At 38.9% G+C, this 22,462-nt stretch overlaps 1 protein-coding gene across 2 annotated transcripts in view; it reads right to left on the bottom strand.

The window, feature by feature from the left end:
• The window catches only part of FMN2 (formin 2), a 310,405-nt gene that overhangs the window by 94,831 nt on the left and 193,112 nt on the right, over positions 1-22,462 (bottom strand). For both annotated transcript variants that reach the window (XM_060286264.1, XM_060286265.1), the window contains one exon: positions 19,821-19,882. In XM_060286264.1, the coding sequence (XP_060142247.1) occupies positions 19,821-19,882 (62 nt within the window). The remainder of the gene's footprint in view (positions 1-19,820; positions 19,883-22,462) is intronic.

Here is a 22,462-nt window from a genome sequence, read left to right as displayed (position 1 = left end):
CACTTGTCACCTTAGCCTGTAACTATTTAGTTACGTACCTGACCCCCAGTGTCTGATTTAGCAACCATCCAATGGTTAGTTCCTCTCATTTTATTTGAATAAAAAATATGCATGTTAGATACATTATAAATAAAATATCCTTTTCTGTGTTGGACTAGGGACGTCTCAGCAATTTCAAGGGGAAATGCTTCTGTATTATTAAACGACCACTTAAAATATACTTTTTACACATTACACATTCAAGACTTTATGGGTGGTCCCTATACTATTTTGTTGACTTGTATTTCCTCTAATCATAAAAACTAGCTTTTCAAGAGATATAGCAATGGTGGTCATAGACACATAGCAATCTCAAGTTGTATGTCAAGGGCTGAATGGCTCTTCAGGGGGCCTGAGATAACACTTAACCATATATTGGCAAATCACCATATACTGGTAAGTAAACAAAGATTTCAGAGCCAAATATGTATCTGGAATCATTCAACTTCCTAAATGTCAACTGAAAAAAAACCCCACACAACCTAAAAGTTGAGGATTATGTTTTAATCGGGGACCTTACTGAGGACTCTAGCCCAGGATATAGCCTCTCAGATACTCTGAGAGTATGCCGGGCCTCTCAGATAAATGCCGGCATATGTTAAATGTATATTTAGAATGTATTTTTAGGAAGCTGCCAAACTATTCTCCAGAACGTCTTCAGAAGCAATATGGGAGAGATCTAATTTTGTTCCAAAGAAGTAAGGGGCTTTTTGCTGAAGAAAGAAAACAAAAAAAACACGTAGTTGAACATCAAAACATTACTGCTAAACACAAAAAACAGACATCTCAAGTTAATGATGTTAGTGCTTTTCTGTGTATGGGAGGATGCCAGAGTCTAGGCCCATTGAAATTATTCCTTTGATGTGAACCTCAGCCATCTGGGGCCAGTGTCCTATTTTTCTCCACCCTAAATGTCGGGGGCAGCCACTGTGGCTGATGGCTTGACGGTTGGCAACATTCTTTGCTTACTGGAATGGCAGGAGACAATTTTTTTTTTCCCAAAATTCAGTGAAGGAAAATGATAGGAATTTTACATCCTTATGAAGAGATTTGACTACTCCTTTAATTGATTAATTGCTGAGCTAAATGTTAGTTACCGCAATCATGGGCAACAAGGAGGGAAGGATGATGGACCCCTCAACCAGAATGTCAAAACCATCCAATGCTATTCCTGTTCATGAATAATTTCAAGTCAGTTCTCTGCTTTGGAGTAACCAAGGCTCTTAGCAGGTACCTACAACAATCAACACTTGCTACCACTGAAATATCTCTACCTTATATGAGCATTCACAGGCCAAACCTGCAACTCTTCTACAAAAACTATTACATTCCTAGTCTAAGTACACTCCTCTACCATCAGCAGAAAAAGGGATTTAAAGAAGGTATAGTCCCTGGGAAAACCATAATTCAAAAACAGTCATGTACCACAATGTTCATTGCAGCTCTATTTACAATAGCCTGGACATGGAAGCAACCTAAGTGTCCATCATCAGATGAATAGATAAAGAAGATGTGGTACATATATACAATGGAATATTACTCAGCCATAAAAAGAAATGAAATTGAGTTATTTGTAGTGAGGTGGATGGACCTAGAGTCTGTCATACAGACTGAAGTAAGTCAGAAAGAGAAAAACAAATACCATATGCTAACACATATATATGGAGTCTAAAAAAAAAAGTCATGAAGAGCCTAGAGGCAGGACGGGAATAAAGACGCAGACCTACTAGAGAATGGACTTGAGGACACAGGGAAGGGTAATCTGGGATGAAGTGAGAGAGTGGCATGGACATATATACACTACCAAACGTAAAATAGATAGCTAGTGGGAAGCAGCCGCATAGCACAGGGAGATCATCTCAGTGCTTTGTGACCACCTAGAGTGGTGGGATAGGGAGGGTGGGAGGGAGGGAGACGCAAGAGGGAGGAGATATGGGGACGTATGTATACTTATAACTGATTCACTTTGTTATAAAGCAGAAACTAACACACCATTGTAAAGCAATTATACTCCAATAAAGATGTTAAAAAAATAAAATCATATATACTTACAAATAAATAAATTACATATATATATGTAATTTTTATATATATATATATATATATAATAAAAGAAGGTACAGCAAAGATTTACGGCACCAGCTTGGCATGAACATTCATTGTGGTTGCTAGCCAATGGCACCATTTCTCTAATGCCTGCCTGCTATCACGGAAAATTGCTGGGAAAGGTTTAATGTATGTGTGACAGGAGAGACTTCCCCCCGAGGAGAGCTGAATAGTCTGTAATTGGACCAGAATTTCTCAGGGAAGTGTGAACTCTGGCAAAGGCATAACACAGCAATCATCCCTCTATTCTTGTCTTTCAAGCAGTACCTGTGCTCCCAGCTACAGACATGCCACATCTCCCCTCCCCAAACCCAACAGCCTTCATATCTACTATTTTTTAGGAGATAGGACTTAAAGTGCCTTATGATATATATTGGGTTAAACTATTATTTCGTTGAATGTTAACACTTGAATTACTTTATGATTATTAAAAATTTATGCATATCGCGCCTACCCCGCAGAAGCATATCCTCCTTGCTGGGGGAGGCTGGGCAGCGATAGGCACCTAGCACATGTCCTAGAAGCAGACTATAGACAAGAGCGTAATTGGAAAAGAAGATGTGTAAGCATAAATTATTTTTCAAGGTACTAATATACACTATTATTTCTATATACATTATGTTAAATATTTAATTAAATATTCAATATTATATTTTAATAGGCACAATATACATAGCTTTCCAGAAATGGAGCTACCAGTCATATCTAAGAAAAACCTTACTTCAATTTTAGCAAGTGTTCACCAGTTTGGAAAATCCTATTAGTGGTGATAAAAGTAATTTTAGCTGCTATATTCAAGGCGATTATAAATAAAGGGACAAATATTGGTCTCCTTCATCATACCTTCTGGTTCAATAATTTACAAGCATCATAAAATATTATAGATTACTTTGTTACTTCTACTTTAGAGTGTAGACATTAGACCTTTAAAGTTATATATGTAGAAAAATTTTTATCCATGAGTTTCTTCTCAGGATGGTAAAGGAAATGTGGACAAAGAATGTCGCTGCCATTTCAGTAAACAAAGGATGTTGCAGTCATCAAGTTATCCCCACGTGTTCTCCCTGAGGGAACTCAGGATGGAGAAAAGCAGGACACTGGCCCTAGGTAGTTAAGGTACACATCAAAGGAATGATTTCCATGAGCCCAGACGCTTGCATCTTCCCATACACAGAAAAGTGCTGAGGTCGTTAACTTGAGATGTCTGTCTTTGTGATTAGCAATAATCTTTTGAAGTTCGACTACATGTTTTTTTCTCCTGTGTATCTTGACTCTTCCCTTAGCTCTTTGGAACAGTCCCTCAGAGTTTTCTGTGAGGCTGTATCCCAGGCTTAAGTCCTCAGTAAGTCTGCCGAATAAAACATAATTCTCAACCTTCAGATTGGGCATATTTTTCAGTCAACAGAAACATAAATATTTGTTAGGAAAAGGAAGCACTGAATGGATAGGATTGAGAATTAACAGCCTGGTCTAAGGGGTACCCATCCGGGATGACTCAGCCTTCTGCAGGAAGCTCCCTAAATAAAGAGACTCAAAAAGGAAAGGAAAGGAAAGTGGTAACACCGGAACCTGTCGAGCAAATGTTGCAACGTGAAGCGACACAGTAAATGTCAAGGGATTACTTCTTGACATTAGTAGTGGGTCTGGTAATGTGAAAAGAGAGGGTGTGTGGGGAAAAGGAGGTCAGGAGCAGAAAGAAGCACCACAGAGTCATGAGCACAATCTAAGGCCCCTCACGCATACACAAGGAAGCCAGTGACCTTGACGCTGCTGTCGAGGTCAACCCAAGCAGCTCCCCTGCTGTGCGTGCAAGTGCGAGGGCGGATTCTGTGACGTGGCTCCAGAGACCCGGCTTTCTGTCCCGATGACGAGAAAGCAAGAGTCTTTATTTCAAATGTAAAAGTAAAAACTGACCCCAAATTAACTTTGTTGAACATCTGATCAGTTCCTCTTTCTCCTTAAAATATATGCCATCATTTAAGTAATGATCGAAACCTCAATGTTTTTAAAAACATTCTGTTTAAGAGAACGTGTCAAAGCTAGTGTTACGTTCACCATAAATAAATGCATTCATTTGGTAAATATTTCTTTGTAGTGCTTAGTGTGTTCCAAGGGAATATGATACTAAGGGAAAAAAGCAGACACAGAAGTTCCATGATGTTCCATGGAGGGGATGAGAGTAAATCCTGGGAATGTGTGTGGAACGTCCAAGCTAAGTGCTCCAGAGGTGAGTTCTCTCTGCGTTTATAACACGAGGGTTTATGACCCAGAAGAATGACAGAGGGGGAAGGAGGGGATAACAAAGGTTCAGTGATATTCACTAGGACGAGATGGTGAGTAGAAGTTTCCCAACTGAAGGCAGCTTTGTCAGTGCTTGTTCTAGTGGTGGGACCAGGAGGTTTTGAGAAGCAGAGGCCAAGTGGCTGGAGGGCCAACAGCTGGGAGAGCTGTTCTCTAATGAGTCCACCCTTGGATTTCACCAATCAAATTAAAATCTAATCTTAAAGCAAGGTGAAAATGTATGTGAGCATTCCCGTGTCGTTCATTACCAGTGAAGTTGTGTTAATCATTCTTTCATTTCCCAGGAATTCACTGGAGACAGTTCATCTAAGAGAAGCACAGTTATCGAAAACTCAGTCGATACCTTTATGATGTGTCAGGCAATGTCACATTCCAGATGAACAGGAAAGAAACATAATTTCTGGATTTTATGAAGTCCATAGCATCAATCTGTAACTGATTCAAGACCTAAAGCTTTTCTTTTTTAATTCTGAAATTCACCTTAAACACATTTATAGTTGAAAATGAGCTACAGGGATTCCAGCAACCAACCCCAAAAAGCAATGAAATATGAGAATATGGTTTTCAAACAGCTCCATGGGGAAAGTCAGTAATCCTCTCACATCTGTTTGAAGAAACTAATGATTAAATGTTGCTAAAAATATGAATCCAGTAAAGACCTCTTGGAAGTGACAGGAACAGACAGTTAATCCAGTTCACTTGCACTAAGGTAACACAGTGCACACCTCTGAGGATGCTCGATCCTGTAAAGTGTGCCGGTTACTTTTCCAGATTGAAGTTTATGGTCTGTCAACCATGACGGTAAGTAAAGATCACTACCACTGTGCCCATGAAATCCAATCCCAAGAAGTGTAAAGTTAAACCTCTAATTCTTGCTATCTTGCCTGCTTTTTTTTCTCCTTCTAATTGGATTAGAGCTGTTTAATTACAAATGGATGGGGATTTTTTTCTCCTTTTTTCAATATTTTTTCCTGGACTGAACTTCTAATAAGATTCACTTCCAAGGTTTGGTTTTGTCTTACTATTTAAGATTTTTTTTCCTTGACTATGAGATAAAGGGAACTGAATCTAAAAAAACAATTCAATTGATAGCTATACAAGGACATTTTTATGGACACATTTCTGAATTGATATTAAATATCTGATTCACTAAATATTTATTCACTAAAATAAGGAATCTACCTCAACTTCTCCTCCATCCCCCCAATCCCCATCCATCACTTCTCACCGGGCCATCTGAGGAGTGTGTACTAGGAATCAGAATCAACAGATACATTTAACCAACTGTAAATATTACATACTGCTTTTGAAGATATTTTATCCTCAGAACTCAATGGTATTAAATAACCCAAAGTTAACTGGAAAGATTTTTGCTTTTAAAAACTCAACGGGATATACTGTATTTAGTATCTCTGTGGATTCACTAGGTGTTTTGGGTTTTTTTAACATCTTTATTGGAGTATAATTGCTTTACAAAGGTGTGTTAGTTTTGGCTTTATAACAAAGTGAATCAGCAATACGTATACATATATCCCCATATCTCCTCCTCTTGCAGTCTCCCTCCCACCCTCCCTATTCCACCCCTCCAAGGGCTCGCAAAGCACCGAGCTGATCTCCCTGTGCCATGCGGCTGCTTCCCACTAGCTAGCTATTTTACATTTGGTAGTGTATATATGTCCATGCCACTCTCTCACTTCGTCCCAGCTTGCCCTTCCCCCTCCCCGTGTCCTCAAGTCCATTCTCTATGTCTGCATTTTTATTCCTGTCCTGCCCTTAGGTTTTTCAGAACCTTTTTTTTTTTTAGATTCCATATATACGTGTTAACATACAGTATTTGTTTTTCTCTTTCTGACTTACTTCACTCTGTATGACAGACTCAAGGTCCATCCACCTCATTACAAATAACTCAATTTCGTTTCTTTTTATGGCTGAGTAATATTCCACTGTATATATGTGCCATATCTTCTTTATCCATTCACCTGTCAATGGACACTTAGGATGCTTCCATGTCCTGGCTATTGTAAATAGAGCTGCAATTAATATTGTGGTGCATGACTCTTTTTGAATTACGGTTTTCTCAGGGTATATGCCCAGTAGTGGGATGGCTGGGTCATATGTAGTTCTATTTTTAGTTTTTTAAGGAACCTCCATACTGTTCTCCATAGTAGCGGTATCAATTTACATTGCTACCAACAGTGCAAGAGGGCCTTTTCTCCACACTCTATCCAGCATTTATTGTTTGTAGATTTTTTGATGATGGCCATTCTGACTGGTATGAGGTGATACCTCATTGTAGCTTTGATTTGCATTTCTCTAATGATTAGTGATGTTGAGCATCCTTTCATGTGTTTGTTGGCAATCTGTATATCTTCTTTGGAGAAATGTCTATTTCAGTCTTCTGCCCATTTTTGGATTGGGTTGTTCGTTTTTTTGATATTGAGCTGAATGAGCTGCTTGTATATTTTGGAGATTAATCCTTTATCAGTTGCTTCATCTGCAAATATTTTCTCTCATTCTGAGGGTTGTCTTTGCATCTTGTTTATGGTTTCCTTTGCTGTGCAAAAGCTTTTAAGTTTCATTAGGTCCCATTTATTTCTGTTTATATTTCCATTTCTCTAGGAGGTGGGTTTAAAAGGATCTTGCTGTAATTTATGTCATAGAGTGTTCTGCCTATGTTTTCCTCTGACAGTTTTATAGCGTGTGGTCTTAGATTTCGGTCTTTAATCCATTTTGAGTTTATTTTTGTGTATGATGTTAGCGAGTGTTCTAATTTCATTCTTCTACATGTAGCTGTCCAGTTTTCCCAGAACCACTTATTGAAGAGGCTGTCTTGATTCACTAGGTTTTAATTCCTCAGGAAACAGGTATTGTGCCGTCAGTATTGCTTTTTTGTTTTTTTTTAAATAAATTTATTTATTTTATTTACATTTATTTTTGGCTGTGTTGGGTCTTCTTTGCTGCACATGGGCTTTCTCTAGATGTGGCGAGTGGGGGCTGCTCATTGTTGTGGTTTGCGGGCTTCTCATTGCGGTGGCTTCTCTTGTTGCTGAGCACGGGCTCTAGGAACATGGGATCAAGAGTTGTGGCTCACTGGCCCTAGAGCGTAGGCACCATAGTTGTGGCACACGGGCTTAGTTGCTCTGTGGCATATGGGAACCTCCCGGACCAGGGCTCGAACCCATGTCCCCTGCATTGGCAGGCAGATTCTTAACCACTGTGCCACCGGGAAGCCCAGGTTTGTGGTTTCTGAAATTATGTTGTGGTTAGATTTGGAGACTGCCCCAAATTCATTGACATCTGTAAGAGAAAGCTCCCTGCCAACCATATGCCACCAGAGAGAACAAAGATTACATTCTAAACAAGGCTGTGTAACAAGAACATCCATCTGTTTCACAGAGGTTACATGGTCCAATGACACGGAAGCATCAGGAAAAAGCAAGTATGTATTTATAGCAAAGGATTCAGGTTGGCTACGTTTATTGTTCTCAAGGATAAGCAGTGGAATGCCAAGTAAGAGTGTTACTTTGTACACCTGAAACAAATATCTCAACTACATTTCAATAAAAAATGAAAAGGAAAAAAAAAAAGTAAAGTAACTGGTAATAAAAACATTACTCCTCATATATTTAATATATTTTGTTATCAATTAAATAGACATTAGTCTATTTTTTCTTGATAAAACTTAAATATCCCTTTGAATACCATTATTAAACTATTAAGGCAAAATTAAGACTGTATTTAGATACCTTTCAAACAAGATTTCAGACCTGAAATGAGTAATTACAGTTATATCAACACAATAAAGTTTTGAAAGATTTCCAAGGAGTCGCCAAGCCAGACCCAAGAGCACACATCAGTTTTTCCGTTCAGAAGTACCTTCATATGAACAAGACTCATGTCCTATGGAATGACACGTGACATAGGAATTACATGCCAAATAAGAACAAACCTCCCTACTGTCCATGCCAGCTACTGGCTCTGGGCCCTCAGACCCCACTGACCCCATTGACATAGTGGACGGGCCTCAGCACTGTGCCCTTCACCGGGGTGAGCACAATGTTATGCTTTATCAGTAGGGGGTGCTGGAGGCACACAGCAGGAGGAAAGGGGGCTTCTGGTGTGCAGGCATTGGCCTTTTCCTCTCTACCTGTGCACAGATGATCCACAGTGTGGGTGTGTGAGGACATGGGTTGGGTGTCCTCTGGCCGACCGTGACTGCAGCCACAAACCAGAGCACATAGAGACCCTCGGAGCTTTGCAGTCCTGGCCGAGGTCCCACGACCTCTTCACTCCCCACGTGGACACCAGGCACTGCACACATGCGCCAGCCACGGCTCACCTGGGCCCTGAGCTCTGTTTCCCGGGCTCTCTCAGCGTGGATGCAGCAGGCTCTGGGCTCTGCCTGTGGGGCATCCTGATGCCAGCATGCCTGGCCACAAGCTGTGGCTCACCTGCTGCCCTAAGTTTGTTTTCCACTCACCCAGAGACTGGGGACCAGGTGTGGTCTGGGCAAACCAGGGTGCTGCAGACACACCTAGTCCAGGGAGAAGGTCTCCCTCCAAGTCTCTCCTCGCTTGGGTCCTAGAGCCATCTTCACATCCTTGTACTCTCCCAGCACAGGTTAACCATTCACTATAATAAGTTTCCCTGTTTACTTTACCCTGAGGCTTCTATCCTCTGATTGGACCCGGACTGATAGCACAGCCAATCCCCAGCACCTGACATCCCACTTTCTGCCCTGAAGCAACTAGACTCCTATATCAATTTGAATGAATGAGTAGACAACTCAAACCTAACAGGACCAAGTCACATTTTTATTCCCCATCCTTCACCAAACCACTTCAATGTATCTCTGAATGGCAACTCTATTGTCCAGGCCAAATTCCTACGGATCCCCCTTCATTCCTCTTTCTCACAGTCTGTATCCAGACCACCAGAACAAAGGCACCAGTCGCCCCCACCAGGAAGCCTACACAACCCACTGAAGCAGCCTTACCCACTGGGAGCAGACACCAAAACAACAGGAACTATGAACCTGCAGCCAGCAAAACAGAGACCCCAAACACAGTAAGTTAAGCAAACAGAGAAATACACACCAGATGAAGGAGCAAGGTAAAAACCCACCAGACCAAACAAATGAAGATGAAATAGGCAGTCTACCTGAAAAAGAGTGAAGAGTAATGATAGTAAAGATGACCCAAAATCTTGCAAATAGAATGGAGAAAATTCAAGAAACGTTTAATAAGGAAGTAGAAGAACTAAAGAGAAAACAAACAATGAAAAGCAACACAATAAATGACATTAAAAATTCTCTAGAAGGAATCAATAGCAGAATAACTGAGGCAGAAGAACGGATACGTGACCTGGAAGATAAAATAGTAGAAATAACTACTACAGAGCAGAATAAAGAAAAAAGAATGAAAAGAATTGAGGACAGTCTCAGAGACCTTTGGGACAACATTAAATGCACCAACATTCTAATTATGGGGGTTCCAGAAGAAGAAAAGAAATAGAAAGGGACTGAGAAAATACTTGAAAATACTTGAAATACTTCTTTCCCTAATATGGGAAAGAAGATAGTTAATAAAGTCCAGAAAGCACAGAGAGTCCCATACAGGATAAATCCAAGGAGAAACATGCCAAGACACATATTAAACTATCAAAAACAGAAACACCGCCAAGGCACATATTAAACTATCAAAAATTAAATACAAAGAAAAAATATTAAAAGCAGGAAGGGTAAAATAACATACAAGGGAATCCCCATAAGGTTAACAGCTGATCTTCAGCAGAAACTCTGCAAGCCAGAAGGGAGTGGCAGGACATATTTAAAGAGATGACGGGGAAAAACCTACAACCAATATTACCCAGCAAGGATCTCATTCCGATTTGATGGAACAATTAAAAGCTTTACAGACAAGCAAAAGTTAAGAGAATTCAGCACCACCAAACCAGCTTTACAACACATGTTGAAGGACCTTTTCTAGGCAGGAAACACAAGAGAAGGAAAAGACATACAATACCAAGCCCAAAACAATTAAGAAAATGGTAAAAGGAATATACATATCAATAACTACCTTAAATGTAAATGGATTAAATGCTCCAACCAAAAGACAGAGACTGGCTGAATGGTTACAAAAACAAGACCCGTATATATACAGTCCGAAAGAGAACCACTTCAGACTTATGGACACATACAGACTGAAAGAGAGGGGATGGAAAAAGACATTCCATGCAAATGGAAATCAAAGCAGAGCTGGAGGAGCAATACTCATATCAGATAAAATAGACTTTAAAATAAAGACTATTACAAGAGACAAAGAAGGACACTACATAATGATCAAGGGAGCAATATTTATAAACTGTATAAATATATACAAATTATAACAATTGTAAATATTTATGCACCCAACATAGGAACACTTCAATGCATAAGGCAAATGCTAACAGCCATAAAAGGAGAAATCAGCACTAACATAATCATAGTAGGGGACTTTAACACCTAAATTTCACCAATGGACAGATCATCCAAAATGAAAATAAATAAGGAAACACAAGCTTTAAATGATACATTAAACAAGATGGACTTAATTGATATTTATACGACATTCCATTCAAAGAAAACAATACAGTTTCTTCTCAAGTCTTCATGGAACATTCTTCAGGAAAGATCATATCTTGGGTCAAGCCTTGGTAAATTTAAGAAAGTTGAAATCATATCAAGTATGTTTTCTGACCACAATGCTATTAGACTAGATATCAATTACAGGAAAAAAATATGTAAAAAATACAAACACATGGAGGCTAAACAATACACTACTTAAGTACCAAGAGATCACTGAAGAAATCAAAGAGAAACAAATGACAATGAAAACACGACGACCCAAAACCTAAGGGATGCAGCAAAAGCAGTTCTGAGAGGGAAGTTTATAACAATACAATACTACCTCAAGAAACAAGAAAAATCTCAAATAAACAACTTAACTTTAAACCTAAAGCTATTAGAGAAAGAAGAACAAAAGAACCCCAAAGTTAGCAGAAGGAAAGAAATGATAAAGATCAGATAAGAAATAAAAGAAAAATAAATTAAGGAAACAATAGCAAAGATCAATAAAACTAAAAGCTGGTTCCTTGAGAAGATAAACAAAATTATAAACAATTAGCCAGACTCATCAAGAAAAAAAGGGAGAAGACTCAAATCAATAGAATTAGAAATGAAAAGGGAGAAGTAACAACTGACAATGCAGAAATACAAAGGATCATGAGAGATTCCTACAAGCAACTATATGCCAACAAAGTGGACAACCTGGAAGAAATGGACAAATTCTTTGAAAAGCACAACCTTCCTAGACGGACCAGGAAGAAATAGAAAATATAAACAGACCAATCACAAGCACGTAAATTGAGACTGTGATTAAAAATCTTCCAACAAACAAAAGTCCAGGACCACATGGCTTCACAGGTGAATTCTATCAAACATTTAGAGAAGAGCTAACACCTATCCTTTTCAAACTCTTCCAAAATACAGCAGAGGGAGGAACACTCCCAGACTCATTCTACGAGGTCACCATCACCCTGATACCAAAACCAGACAAAGATGTCACAAAGAATGAAAATTACAGGCCAATATCACTGATGAACATAGATGCAAAAATCCTCAACAAAATACTAGCTAACAGAATCCAACAGCACATTAAAAGGAGCATACATCATGATCAAGTGGGGTTTATTCTATGAATTCAAGGATTCTTCAATATAAACAAATCAATCGATGTGATAAACCATATTAACAAATTGACTGAAAAAAACCATATGATCATCTCAATAGATGCAGAAAAAACTTTTGACAAAATTCAACACCGATTTATGACAAAAACCTTCCAGAAAGTAGGCACAGAGGGAACTTTCCTCAACATAATAAAGGCCATATATGACAAACCCACAGCCAACATCGTTCTCAATGGTGAAAAACTGAAACCACTTCCACTAAAATCAGAAACAAGAGAAGGTTGCCCACTCTCACCACTATTATTCAACATAGTTTTGGAAGTTTTTGCCACAGTAATCAGAGAAGAAATAAAAGGAATCCAAATCGGAAAAGAAGAAGTAAAGCTGTCACTCTTTACAGATGACATGATACTATACATAAAGAGTCCTAAAGATGCTACCAGAAAACTACTAGAGCTGATCAACGAATTTGGCAAAGTAGCAGGATACAAAATTAATGCACAGAAATCTCTTGCACTCCTATACACTAATGATAAAAAATCTGAAAGAGAAATTAAGGAAACACTCTCATTTACCATTGCAACAAAAAGAATAAAATACCTAGGAATAAACCTACCTAAGGAGACAAAAGACCTGTATGCAGAAAACTATAAGACACTGATGATAGAAATTAAAGATGATACAAACAGATGGAGAGATATACCATGTTCTTGGATTGGAAGAATCAACATTGTGAAAATGACTATACTACCCAAAGCAATCATCTACAGATTCAATGCAATCCCTATCAAATTGCCAATGGCATTTTCCCAGCACTAGAACAAAAAATTTCACAATTTGTATAGAATCACAAAAGACCCCGAATAGTCAAAGCAAACTTGAAAAAGAAAAATGGCGCTGGGGGAATCAGGCTCTCTGACTTCACACTCTACTACAAAGCTACAGTAATGAAGACAGTATGGCACTGGCACAAAAACAGAAATATACATCAATAGAACAGGATAGAAAGCCCAGAGATAAACCCATGCACATATGGTCATCTTATTTTTGATAAAGGAGGCAAGAATATACAATGGAGGAAAGACAGCCTCTTCAATATATGGTGCTGGGAAAACTGGACAGCTACATGGAAAAGAATGAAATTAGAAAACTCCCTAACACCATACACAGATATAAACTCAAAATGGATTAAGGACCTAAATGTAACGCCAGACACTGTAAAACTCTTAGAGGAAAACATAGGCAGAACACGGTATGACATAAATCACAACAAGATCCTTTTTGACCCACTTCCTAGAGAAATGGAAATAAAAACAAAAATAAACAAATGGGACCTAATGAAACTTAAAAGCTTTTGCACAGCAAAGGAGACCAAAAAGAAGACGCAAAGACAACCCTCAGAATGGGAGAAAATATTTACAAATGAAGCAACTGACACAGGATCAAACTCCAAAATTTACAAGCAACTCATGTAGCTCAATATCAAAAAAACAAATAACCCAATCCAAAAATGGGCAGAAGACCTAAACAGATATTTCTCTAAAGAATATATACAGATTGCCAACAAACACATGGAAGAAAGCTCAACAGCACTAATCATTAGAGAAATGCAAATCAAAACTACAATGAGGTATCACCTCACACCAGTCAGAATGGCCATCGTCAAAAAATCTACAAACAATAAATGCTGGCGAGGATGTGGAGAAAAGGGAACCCTCTTGCATTGTTGGTGGGAATATAAATTGATACAGCCACTATGGAGAGCAGTATGGAGGTTCCTTAAAAAACTACAAATAGAACTACCATACGACCCAGCAATCCCACTACTGGGCATATACCCTGAGAAAACCATAGTTCCTAAAGAGTCATGTACCACAATGTTCATTGCAGCTCTATTTACAATAGCCAGGACATGGAAGCAACCTAAGTTCCCACTGACAGATGAATAGATAAAGAAGATGTGGCACATATATACAATGGAATATTACCTCGCTATAAAATGAAATGAAATTGAGTTATTTGTAGTGAGGTGGATGGACCTAGAGTCTGTCATACAGAGTGAGGTAAATCAGAAAGAGAAAAAGAAATACCGTATGCTAACACATATATATGGAATCTAAAAAGAAAAAAAAAAAGAATGGTTCTGAAGAACCTAAAAGCAGGGCAGGAATAAAGATGCAGACGTAGAGAATGCACTTGGGGATGGGGGAGGGGGAAGGGTAACCTGGGACAAAGTGAGAGAGTGGCATGGACTTATAAATCCTGCCAAATATAAAATAGATAGCTAGTGGGAAGCAGCTGCAAAGCCCAGGGTGATCAGCTCGGTGCTTTGTGACCACCTAGAGGGATGGGGTAGGGAGGGTGGGAGGGAGACGCAAGAGGGAGGAGATATGGGGATATAAATATATGTATAGCTGATTCACTTTGTTATAAAGCAGAAACTAACACATCACTTTAAAGCAATTATTCTCCAATAACGATGTTTAAAAAAAATTGGCGGGGATTTGAAATAGATGTAGAATCAAGCAGTATGACAATAAAAGTCAAAGGTGAAAGAAGTACGTAGTGCTAAAGTATTCTTAGGTTCTATCACTCCTGCAGAAATAGAAAAGTGAAATATTCTGGTATTATTAACGAAGTGGTTAAGAATTATTTGTGTAAGACTGTGATAAATCAGGAATGATTTTAATCTCTAAGGGAACAATCTTTAAAAGTTAAATGGATAAGACACAAGCTAATATATGGTAATGTTTTTAAATAGGAAACAAAAAAGATTAAACCCAAATAAAACATAGAAGGGAAGAAATGTTATACTATAGAAACAAACGTTTGTATAAAATGAAAGATGATATAGCTATACTACTCAGACACTTTAAGGCTATAAACATTAGAGATGAAGACAAAATGCATCATCATGATTAAGCTGTCAATCCAACAGGAAGATATGAATCCTAAATCTCTATTTGTCAAAGAGTCAAACTTCACAATATGTAGAGCCAAATTTGACAAAATGTAGACTTGAGGATTCCATATTTGTAATGTGAGATTTTAACAAACCTTCCCCACTGCTAAAAAAATAAATCAGTAACGACAGAGACTTTAACTACATGATTACCAAACTTGATGTAATTGATTTTATATATATATATATATGGACGGACTACTGTACTGTATTTAAAGATGTATGTGAGGCCACTCTCACTTTCTGAGACAGACCACATTCTGTCTTTGGAATATGTATCTGTCTAAATAAACCTGATTTCACCTTAAAAAAAAAAAAAAAGAAAGAAAGCAACATTACTTTTTTTTTTGCGGTACCCGGGCCTCTCACTGTTGGGGCCTCTCCCGTTGCGGAGCAAGGCTCCGGACGCGCAGGCTCAGCGGCCATGGCTCACGGGCCCAGCCGCTCCGCGGCATGTGGGATCCTCCCGGACCGGGTCACAAACCCGTGTCCCCTGCATCGGCAGGCGGACTCTCCACCACTGCACCACCAGGGAAGCCCGCAACATTACTTTTTACAGTGATCGTTCTAAAAAGTATAGCATTTGAAATAGCGATAGTCACCATATTAATCTCTTTCATTGATAAAACCACACCACGAGCAAAAATAGAATTCTCAGGTCATTCTTTAATTAATTAGTAATTATTTTTAATATTATATATAAGCCATAATGCTAAACATGGAATATGAAAATCCTGATAAGGAATTTATAGTTAAGTTAAAAGATAATACATATGCACACATAACAATAATATAAATCAAAAAGAGGCAAGTGCCCAAGAAAAGAAGATATAAAGCACAACAAAACTCCAAGGCTGTCCTGCCTACAAAGGACATTATTGGAACAACCAGCAAAGCACTGGGATCTGAGGGTTAGATGACAGCAGTATATCAATGTCAATTTCATAATGGTGCTGGTTGCATTGTGGTTAAGTGTGTGCTACATTGTAGGAAATATACACTAAAGTATTGAGGGACTATCAAGCATAATGTTGACAATTTATTTGCAAATGATACAGAAGAATTGTTCTTCATAGTATACCTGCAACTTTATTGTACCTCTGAGACTGTTTCAAAAGAAAAAAATTCAAATTTTTAAATGATGATTGTAAACAAAGTGGTATCATTCTAAATTTAACAAAAGTTTTAAAAATGTATTCCCTGTTAATTCATGTTGCCTATAAACACACGGGTATTTACTCTGCTTCGTTCGGCAAAATCTTCAGACCCTCGAGGGGAAGGTCCAGTTTTAATTTAATTTACATAGTGCACAACCTTTGTTACCTTCAATCCTACCAGCTTTAGAGACAGTTATTTGCTGTTTGACAATGTTAGATATTTTAAGTTCTGTGCCCACATTTATTTTTATTAAAAAAAAATCATAATAGTGTTGAATGGCCTAGAAACTTCTTTTTACATCCAACAAAAAGTTGATGTTCTCCTTATGAATTATTAGAAACCTTATTTAAAAATGAGGAAACTGAAGCTGAAGAAGCATCAATAAGTCACTGGAGGTGTCCATGAGCTTGTGGTGCTGGAATCTGGGCCATGTTCCTCTGACTTTTCACCTGAGTTCCCTCCATCACACAGTGTGTCCTTGCTCCTCCTGGAAGGTCCTGTCCAGTTCCCCCTGAGAGTCAGGAAATTCTGTGCCTCAGAGCACAGTCATCAGGAGGGGACCAGGGTCACCCCCAGTGCTGAGCTGACAACCTCTCTGGGTCAGTTCCCTCTTTTCTAACAATAGTACTTCTTCCTCTTACCCCCTAAGTCGGGAGTAAGGCACTTGGAGGATTAAATATAACGCACTTAGATCAGTGCTTGGTGTATAATAAACATTAGATTATTACTATTCTAAACATCATATACCCTGATTTTTAAATGATCATGGCTCTTTTAGGAACTTAAACAACTGGAACGAAGGGATTTGAACAAATGCATTTTTCACTACTAGGGAATATGTATCTCAATTTTCTCTTAATTTAGGGGGAGTACCTTGGTTTGCTAGAAACATATTCATCATCTAACTGGAGAAGCCTTCATCCACCACTGTTGTCTGTCAGTCAGAAAGTAACAGATATGTCTCAGTCTTCATCTCTAGAAAACTGAAGACCCTTATATGCCAATAGGTCCCTGGAAGTCTACCCTTAATGACCCAGAATTCTAAAAACATGTAAAAATTTTAAACTTTCATTTACCCTTTTCAAAGTTTCAACCATTCCACTTCTCACCACTTTTTGTGTAGAGCAGGTTACAGTAAGCTACCACACCCACCTAAAAAGAATCACTCATTACTTTGCACGTTCAGTCCTGTTATCACAGAGAAGTAAAAATAGAACAAACATGTTCAATATGGATCCTTACTCATGATGCTATCAGTCAGTCTGAAGAGGCAAAAAGTATTTGAAAACCATATAACAGAAAGTCCAAAGAGGTCTTAGAACCAAGCCTACCAGCAGATTCCACTCATCAATTCATATATATATATTCATTTAATGTTTACTGAATACTTTCTAAGTGCCCAATACTACCTAAATCTAAGTGCTGGGGATGTTGTCGTGGACAAAAGAAATAGTTCTGCCTTCTTTGGACCTGTATTTTAATGGATGTTACTCAGGAATTAGCATGAGTTCTGTCTGTATACAAGGCATATACAATTATCTATTATTTGTAATGGGTGCTTTAAGCTCTCCTACTGAAGATGGTGATCAAAACAATCCGGCCCATTCGTACCGAAACTAGTATCACTGTGAACCACTCCCACCAAAAAGTGATTGTTTTCCTGACACAGTGGAAGTCTGAACCATCAAATTTAAAGACATCAACAATATAAAGAAAACCACAAGTGTAACCAGTGCCATATGGTACTGGTTCTCCTTTCACGGGGTATGACAGTAAGAAATTCTGGGTAGCTATCTGGTTTGTCCAGAGTCAGAAATTTATATTTTGTGAAAGTAATTTACTTTGAAAGGCTAAAAACTCCCAAATAAAATACTCTAAATCACTGCAAAATAAACTTCCCTCATAAATATAGTTGTCCCCAATGTTCTCTATTTTTTCTGTATATGTTTCTGCACATGGATATACCAGCTTAAAATAAAACGTTCATGTGTCTTCATATAATATACAGACATGTATCTTATGTATCTACATAAACGCATGTACACAGTATATGGAATGTGTGCACGAGATACAAGTTGACACCCACACTGACATCACACCGTTAAGACCTGTTGAAGGCATTACTCTCCCTGGTGTTTCCTCCTTTCTTCCACCTGGTTCTTGGTTGAGAGAGGGCTGGCAGGAAACACTCGAGGGAAATGAAAGCTCTCTGTACCTCCAAATGGTTCCATTTTTTCCAGTTTCCATCATGTACTGAGTACCAGGTAACAAAACACTCACGCCCTCCCTCTCTGCCTCACGATCGAGTCACATGCCTGCAGCCACGATGGGGACCAGGCGCCAGCGCTACATCACCCATGGACTGGGTGATACACCAGGAGAAATCCCAGCCTCAAAGGGACACCACATGGACGCACGCTTTAAAAGTACCAAATCCAAAAAAAAAAAAAAAAAAAAGTACCAAATCCAAGAACGGACAAGCAGCTGGAACACACTCTCCTCAAGGGAGTAGTCAGGGACGGGGGTCTGACTCCTGCCCACCAGACGTGTCTCCAGAGCCAGCAATTACTTGACTGGGTACAGAAAAGCCCAGGACCAACCAAGACCAGGCCCCAGAGAGCACAGAGGTTTAAATACCAGCCAGACCACAGGCAAGACCAGAAACAAAATGAAAAAAATAGGGGCACACGGAGACTTTCTCCCAGATACAATCCAGCACACTGAAGAGAGAATCTCTTTCTCACTACGTGAACCAATGTCATTTAATGCTGTGCCCCAGCTACAGCCATTTCATGCAGCCCTGCCCGGACTGCACTTCTGAGAGCACCATGCCCAGGTCATTCTCCTCATTCCTGTTCCCTGCCAACTTCTTAAGTGAAAGTGCTACTAGAAGAAAGACACGATGTCCTGCCACTCAGTGAATGAAACTCCGGCAGATAGAGAAACAGAGTCAGAATGAATTAAATCCCAGGCTCAGCACCAACACGGCCTGTGTGACCTTGGGCAGGTCGTGTGGACGCTCCATGCCAAGTTTCCTCATCTGCAAAATGGGTAGTAATAGCAGCTACTGATAGTTTCCATGTGAAGATTAAATGCATCAGCACGTCACACTATACTCCTCTCAAATTAGCGTCCGCCTAAGTACTGATTATATTTCAAAAGAGGGAATCTGAAAGACCTCATGTACAACATGGTTTGAATCACAATTTTTTTTTTACATCTTTATTGGAGTATAATTGCTTTACAATGGTGTGTTAGCTTCTGCTTTATAACAAAGTGAATCAGTTATACATATACATATGTCCCCATATCTCTGCCCTCTTGCGTCTCCCTCCCTCCCACCCTCCCTATTTTAAAACTATGAGACCACACATTTATTCAATATTTTCCTAGAAATTATTTTTACAAACCCATAGTTATGTAAATTCAGTGCCCCTGGAACAAATTTCCTCAGAGGACATGGAAGCAACGAGCCTGGACGTGTATGTTGTTACATCCTCACACATAAAATTTCCCTGTTACTCACATTCTCATAGAGAGCTTGAAGGGTCTCCAGGTCAACCACGGAATTGTCCAAGTTCACCACAGCTGCGCAAAAAAGACAAAAGAAAGAATATAAATTGCCATAAGCCAGCTGTGAAAAGCTCCAACCACCTCAAACAATAGTGACCTTCCACAGAGTGGAGTTCATACCCGGCAGGCAGAGGGTAGGGGCTCTGCCTTCACTGCAGCCTCCTGTCGGGCCACCCCCCAGGCCGAGCTGGCATTTCAATGGGTCAGGTGTCAAGTGTCAAAGCTTTCACACGCTCCACAAATACAAAATCCCAGGAAGAGGGCCCAATGGTCACAGAGAAACTGTGAGTCTGTCTCTTTCATGACTCACCTGAATGAATTTGAAAAATCTGCTTAATACCAGAAAAATAGGCAAATCACTCATGTTACTGCCACATCCTGTTTTTTGTTTGTTTGTTTGTGGTACGCGGGCCTCTCACTGTTGTGGCCTCTCCCGTTGCGGAGCACAGGCTCCGGACGCGCAGGCTCAGCGGCCATGGCTCACGGGCCCAGCCGCTCCGTGGCATGCGGGATCCTCCCGGACCGGGGCACGAACCCGTGTCCCTTGCCTGCATCGGCAGGCGGACTCTCAACCACTGCGCCACCAGGGAAGCCCACACATCCTGGTTTTACACCAATAAATGTAAATATCTGCCAATTTATGTAAAGACGTTTGACAAAGGTTAAATCTAATCCCTAAACTGGTAGACTTAATATGGAAACAGCAGGTGCATTTCCTGTTGCAACTTTTTAAATTGTTATAATCAAAGGAAAATTCTTTGATTATGGTATTGAGATTGGCACAGATGCATCCTTAAAAATCCATCTTTAATATACAAACTGCCCTGCTTATACAAGGAAGAAGTGGAATGGATAATCAAAAACTGGACATGTGTTCTTAAGTGCGTATTTTGGCCTGGGAAACGTGTTGAATTTTGGAATTGGTGTGTTTTATTACTTAATTTAGGTGTAGGTTAACCAAAAGCATTTTGCATTAGTTGTGCACAAATTAGCTGGAAATGAGGTGAATTTGCTCTGATCAAATATGTGCCAAATAGTCACTGAAGCTGTTGTGGGATTAAAGATTTCTGGGAGAAAAATCACAGAACGGATAATCAAAAAGTGGTTAGACTTACTTTGATAATTGTGGCATTTCACAATGCTTTTTTCCTTAAAGCTTAAAGTACATGACACATTTCTGGCAAAATCCCAAGTAAGAATTAAGAAAGCCAAATTCAATACTGAAACACAGGATGGACAAGAAATCTCACCAAGATAATTTAGCATTTCTGTCTGGAGATGGGAAGTGAGTCCAGATTCACCAAAAAAATATCATATCAACTAGAATATAATACTTCTAGCCTAATAATATTCCACTATCTCAATCTCTAAAAAAATTAGGTCTCAAGTTTAAATCTAAGAATTAAGATTTGCAATCAAATACTTTTTACTCTTTAGACCATATAAGGCAAACATACCACAAACTGTTTAATGTTTCAAAGCAGTAAACCATAGCCCAGCTATGACTAAATTTCAAAAGCTAATTAAAAGGGATTAACAAATGATTTTCACTAGAGGTAATATGGCTAAAAATAATGTAACAAAATACATAAAACTAAAATAAAGATATCATCTTCATGCATGGAATTACCATTTTTAGATTACATTCATGCAGAGTCTAGCCCTTAAGGAGACTCTTAGAGTGAATCCAAAGTTCTCTAACTTTGGAATTCATTAGCTAATAATCCAATATTTCTATATTCCTTGGGAGATACACCGAGAGATCGACAGGAAACTATGGAGGAAATGCTAGTGGTCCACTTAACACAAGGTTTCATTTTCAGAACAAGGAAAAGAAACACAATAAAATCATTCATGCTCAAGTCAAAACTCATAAAAGATACGATTAACCTCTGACTTTATTATTTTAAAACATAGTATTATTTCTACAAGTTTTCCCTACATGAAATGTTACTTGTAAATACACTGAGGTTTCTCATATTTTATCTCATGCAATGTTACGTGCCAAAGAATATTTTTATAAATGTCACATGGTCCTAAGCAATTCCTCAAAAAGTCCTAATCCATGAAATGTCATTTCTTAACCATCCACAGGAAATCTCAATGGAAAGCAACTCTGCTACTACTTTACCACATAATTTCCCCTTAATTGGCTTCACACGTGAGAAATGAAAGACACAGGGACTAGATGAGGGGAAATATCATTCATTCATGTTTGTTTATAACTTAGTCCTGCCCCTCCTCCTCCTCCCCCCAACCAGCTTAAAAGTTTGGCTCATTTTAGGTTAATATAGAGAGTGATGTCAGCCATTTGTTTAATGTAGTGATGAGATATTTAAAATATGAATCAATTCTTGACAACTAGTCACTTGACCATATGGCAAAAGTGTTAAATATATCTGTACTGGTTAAAAATTGTTTTCAGCTGTAAAAAGGATGTGTGAGTAAATAATGACAAACAAAACTGAGATAGGTTGGTACTGATTCAGGGACTACAAACAGGTTAGGGCCAACATTTTTTTAATGGTCTTTTCCTCAAGTGGAAAAATGGCAGCCATGGCTCCATCAATCACTCTCACATTCCAGGCAAAATGA

This window comes from Globicephala melas, chromosome 16, assembly GCF_963455315.2.
Source record: "Globicephala melas chromosome 16, mGloMel1.2, whole genome shotgun sequence".
NCBI lineage: Eukaryota > Metazoa > Chordata > Mammalia > Artiodactyla > Delphinidae > Globicephala > Globicephala melas.
This window is presented reverse-complemented; position numbering and strand designations above follow the sequence as displayed.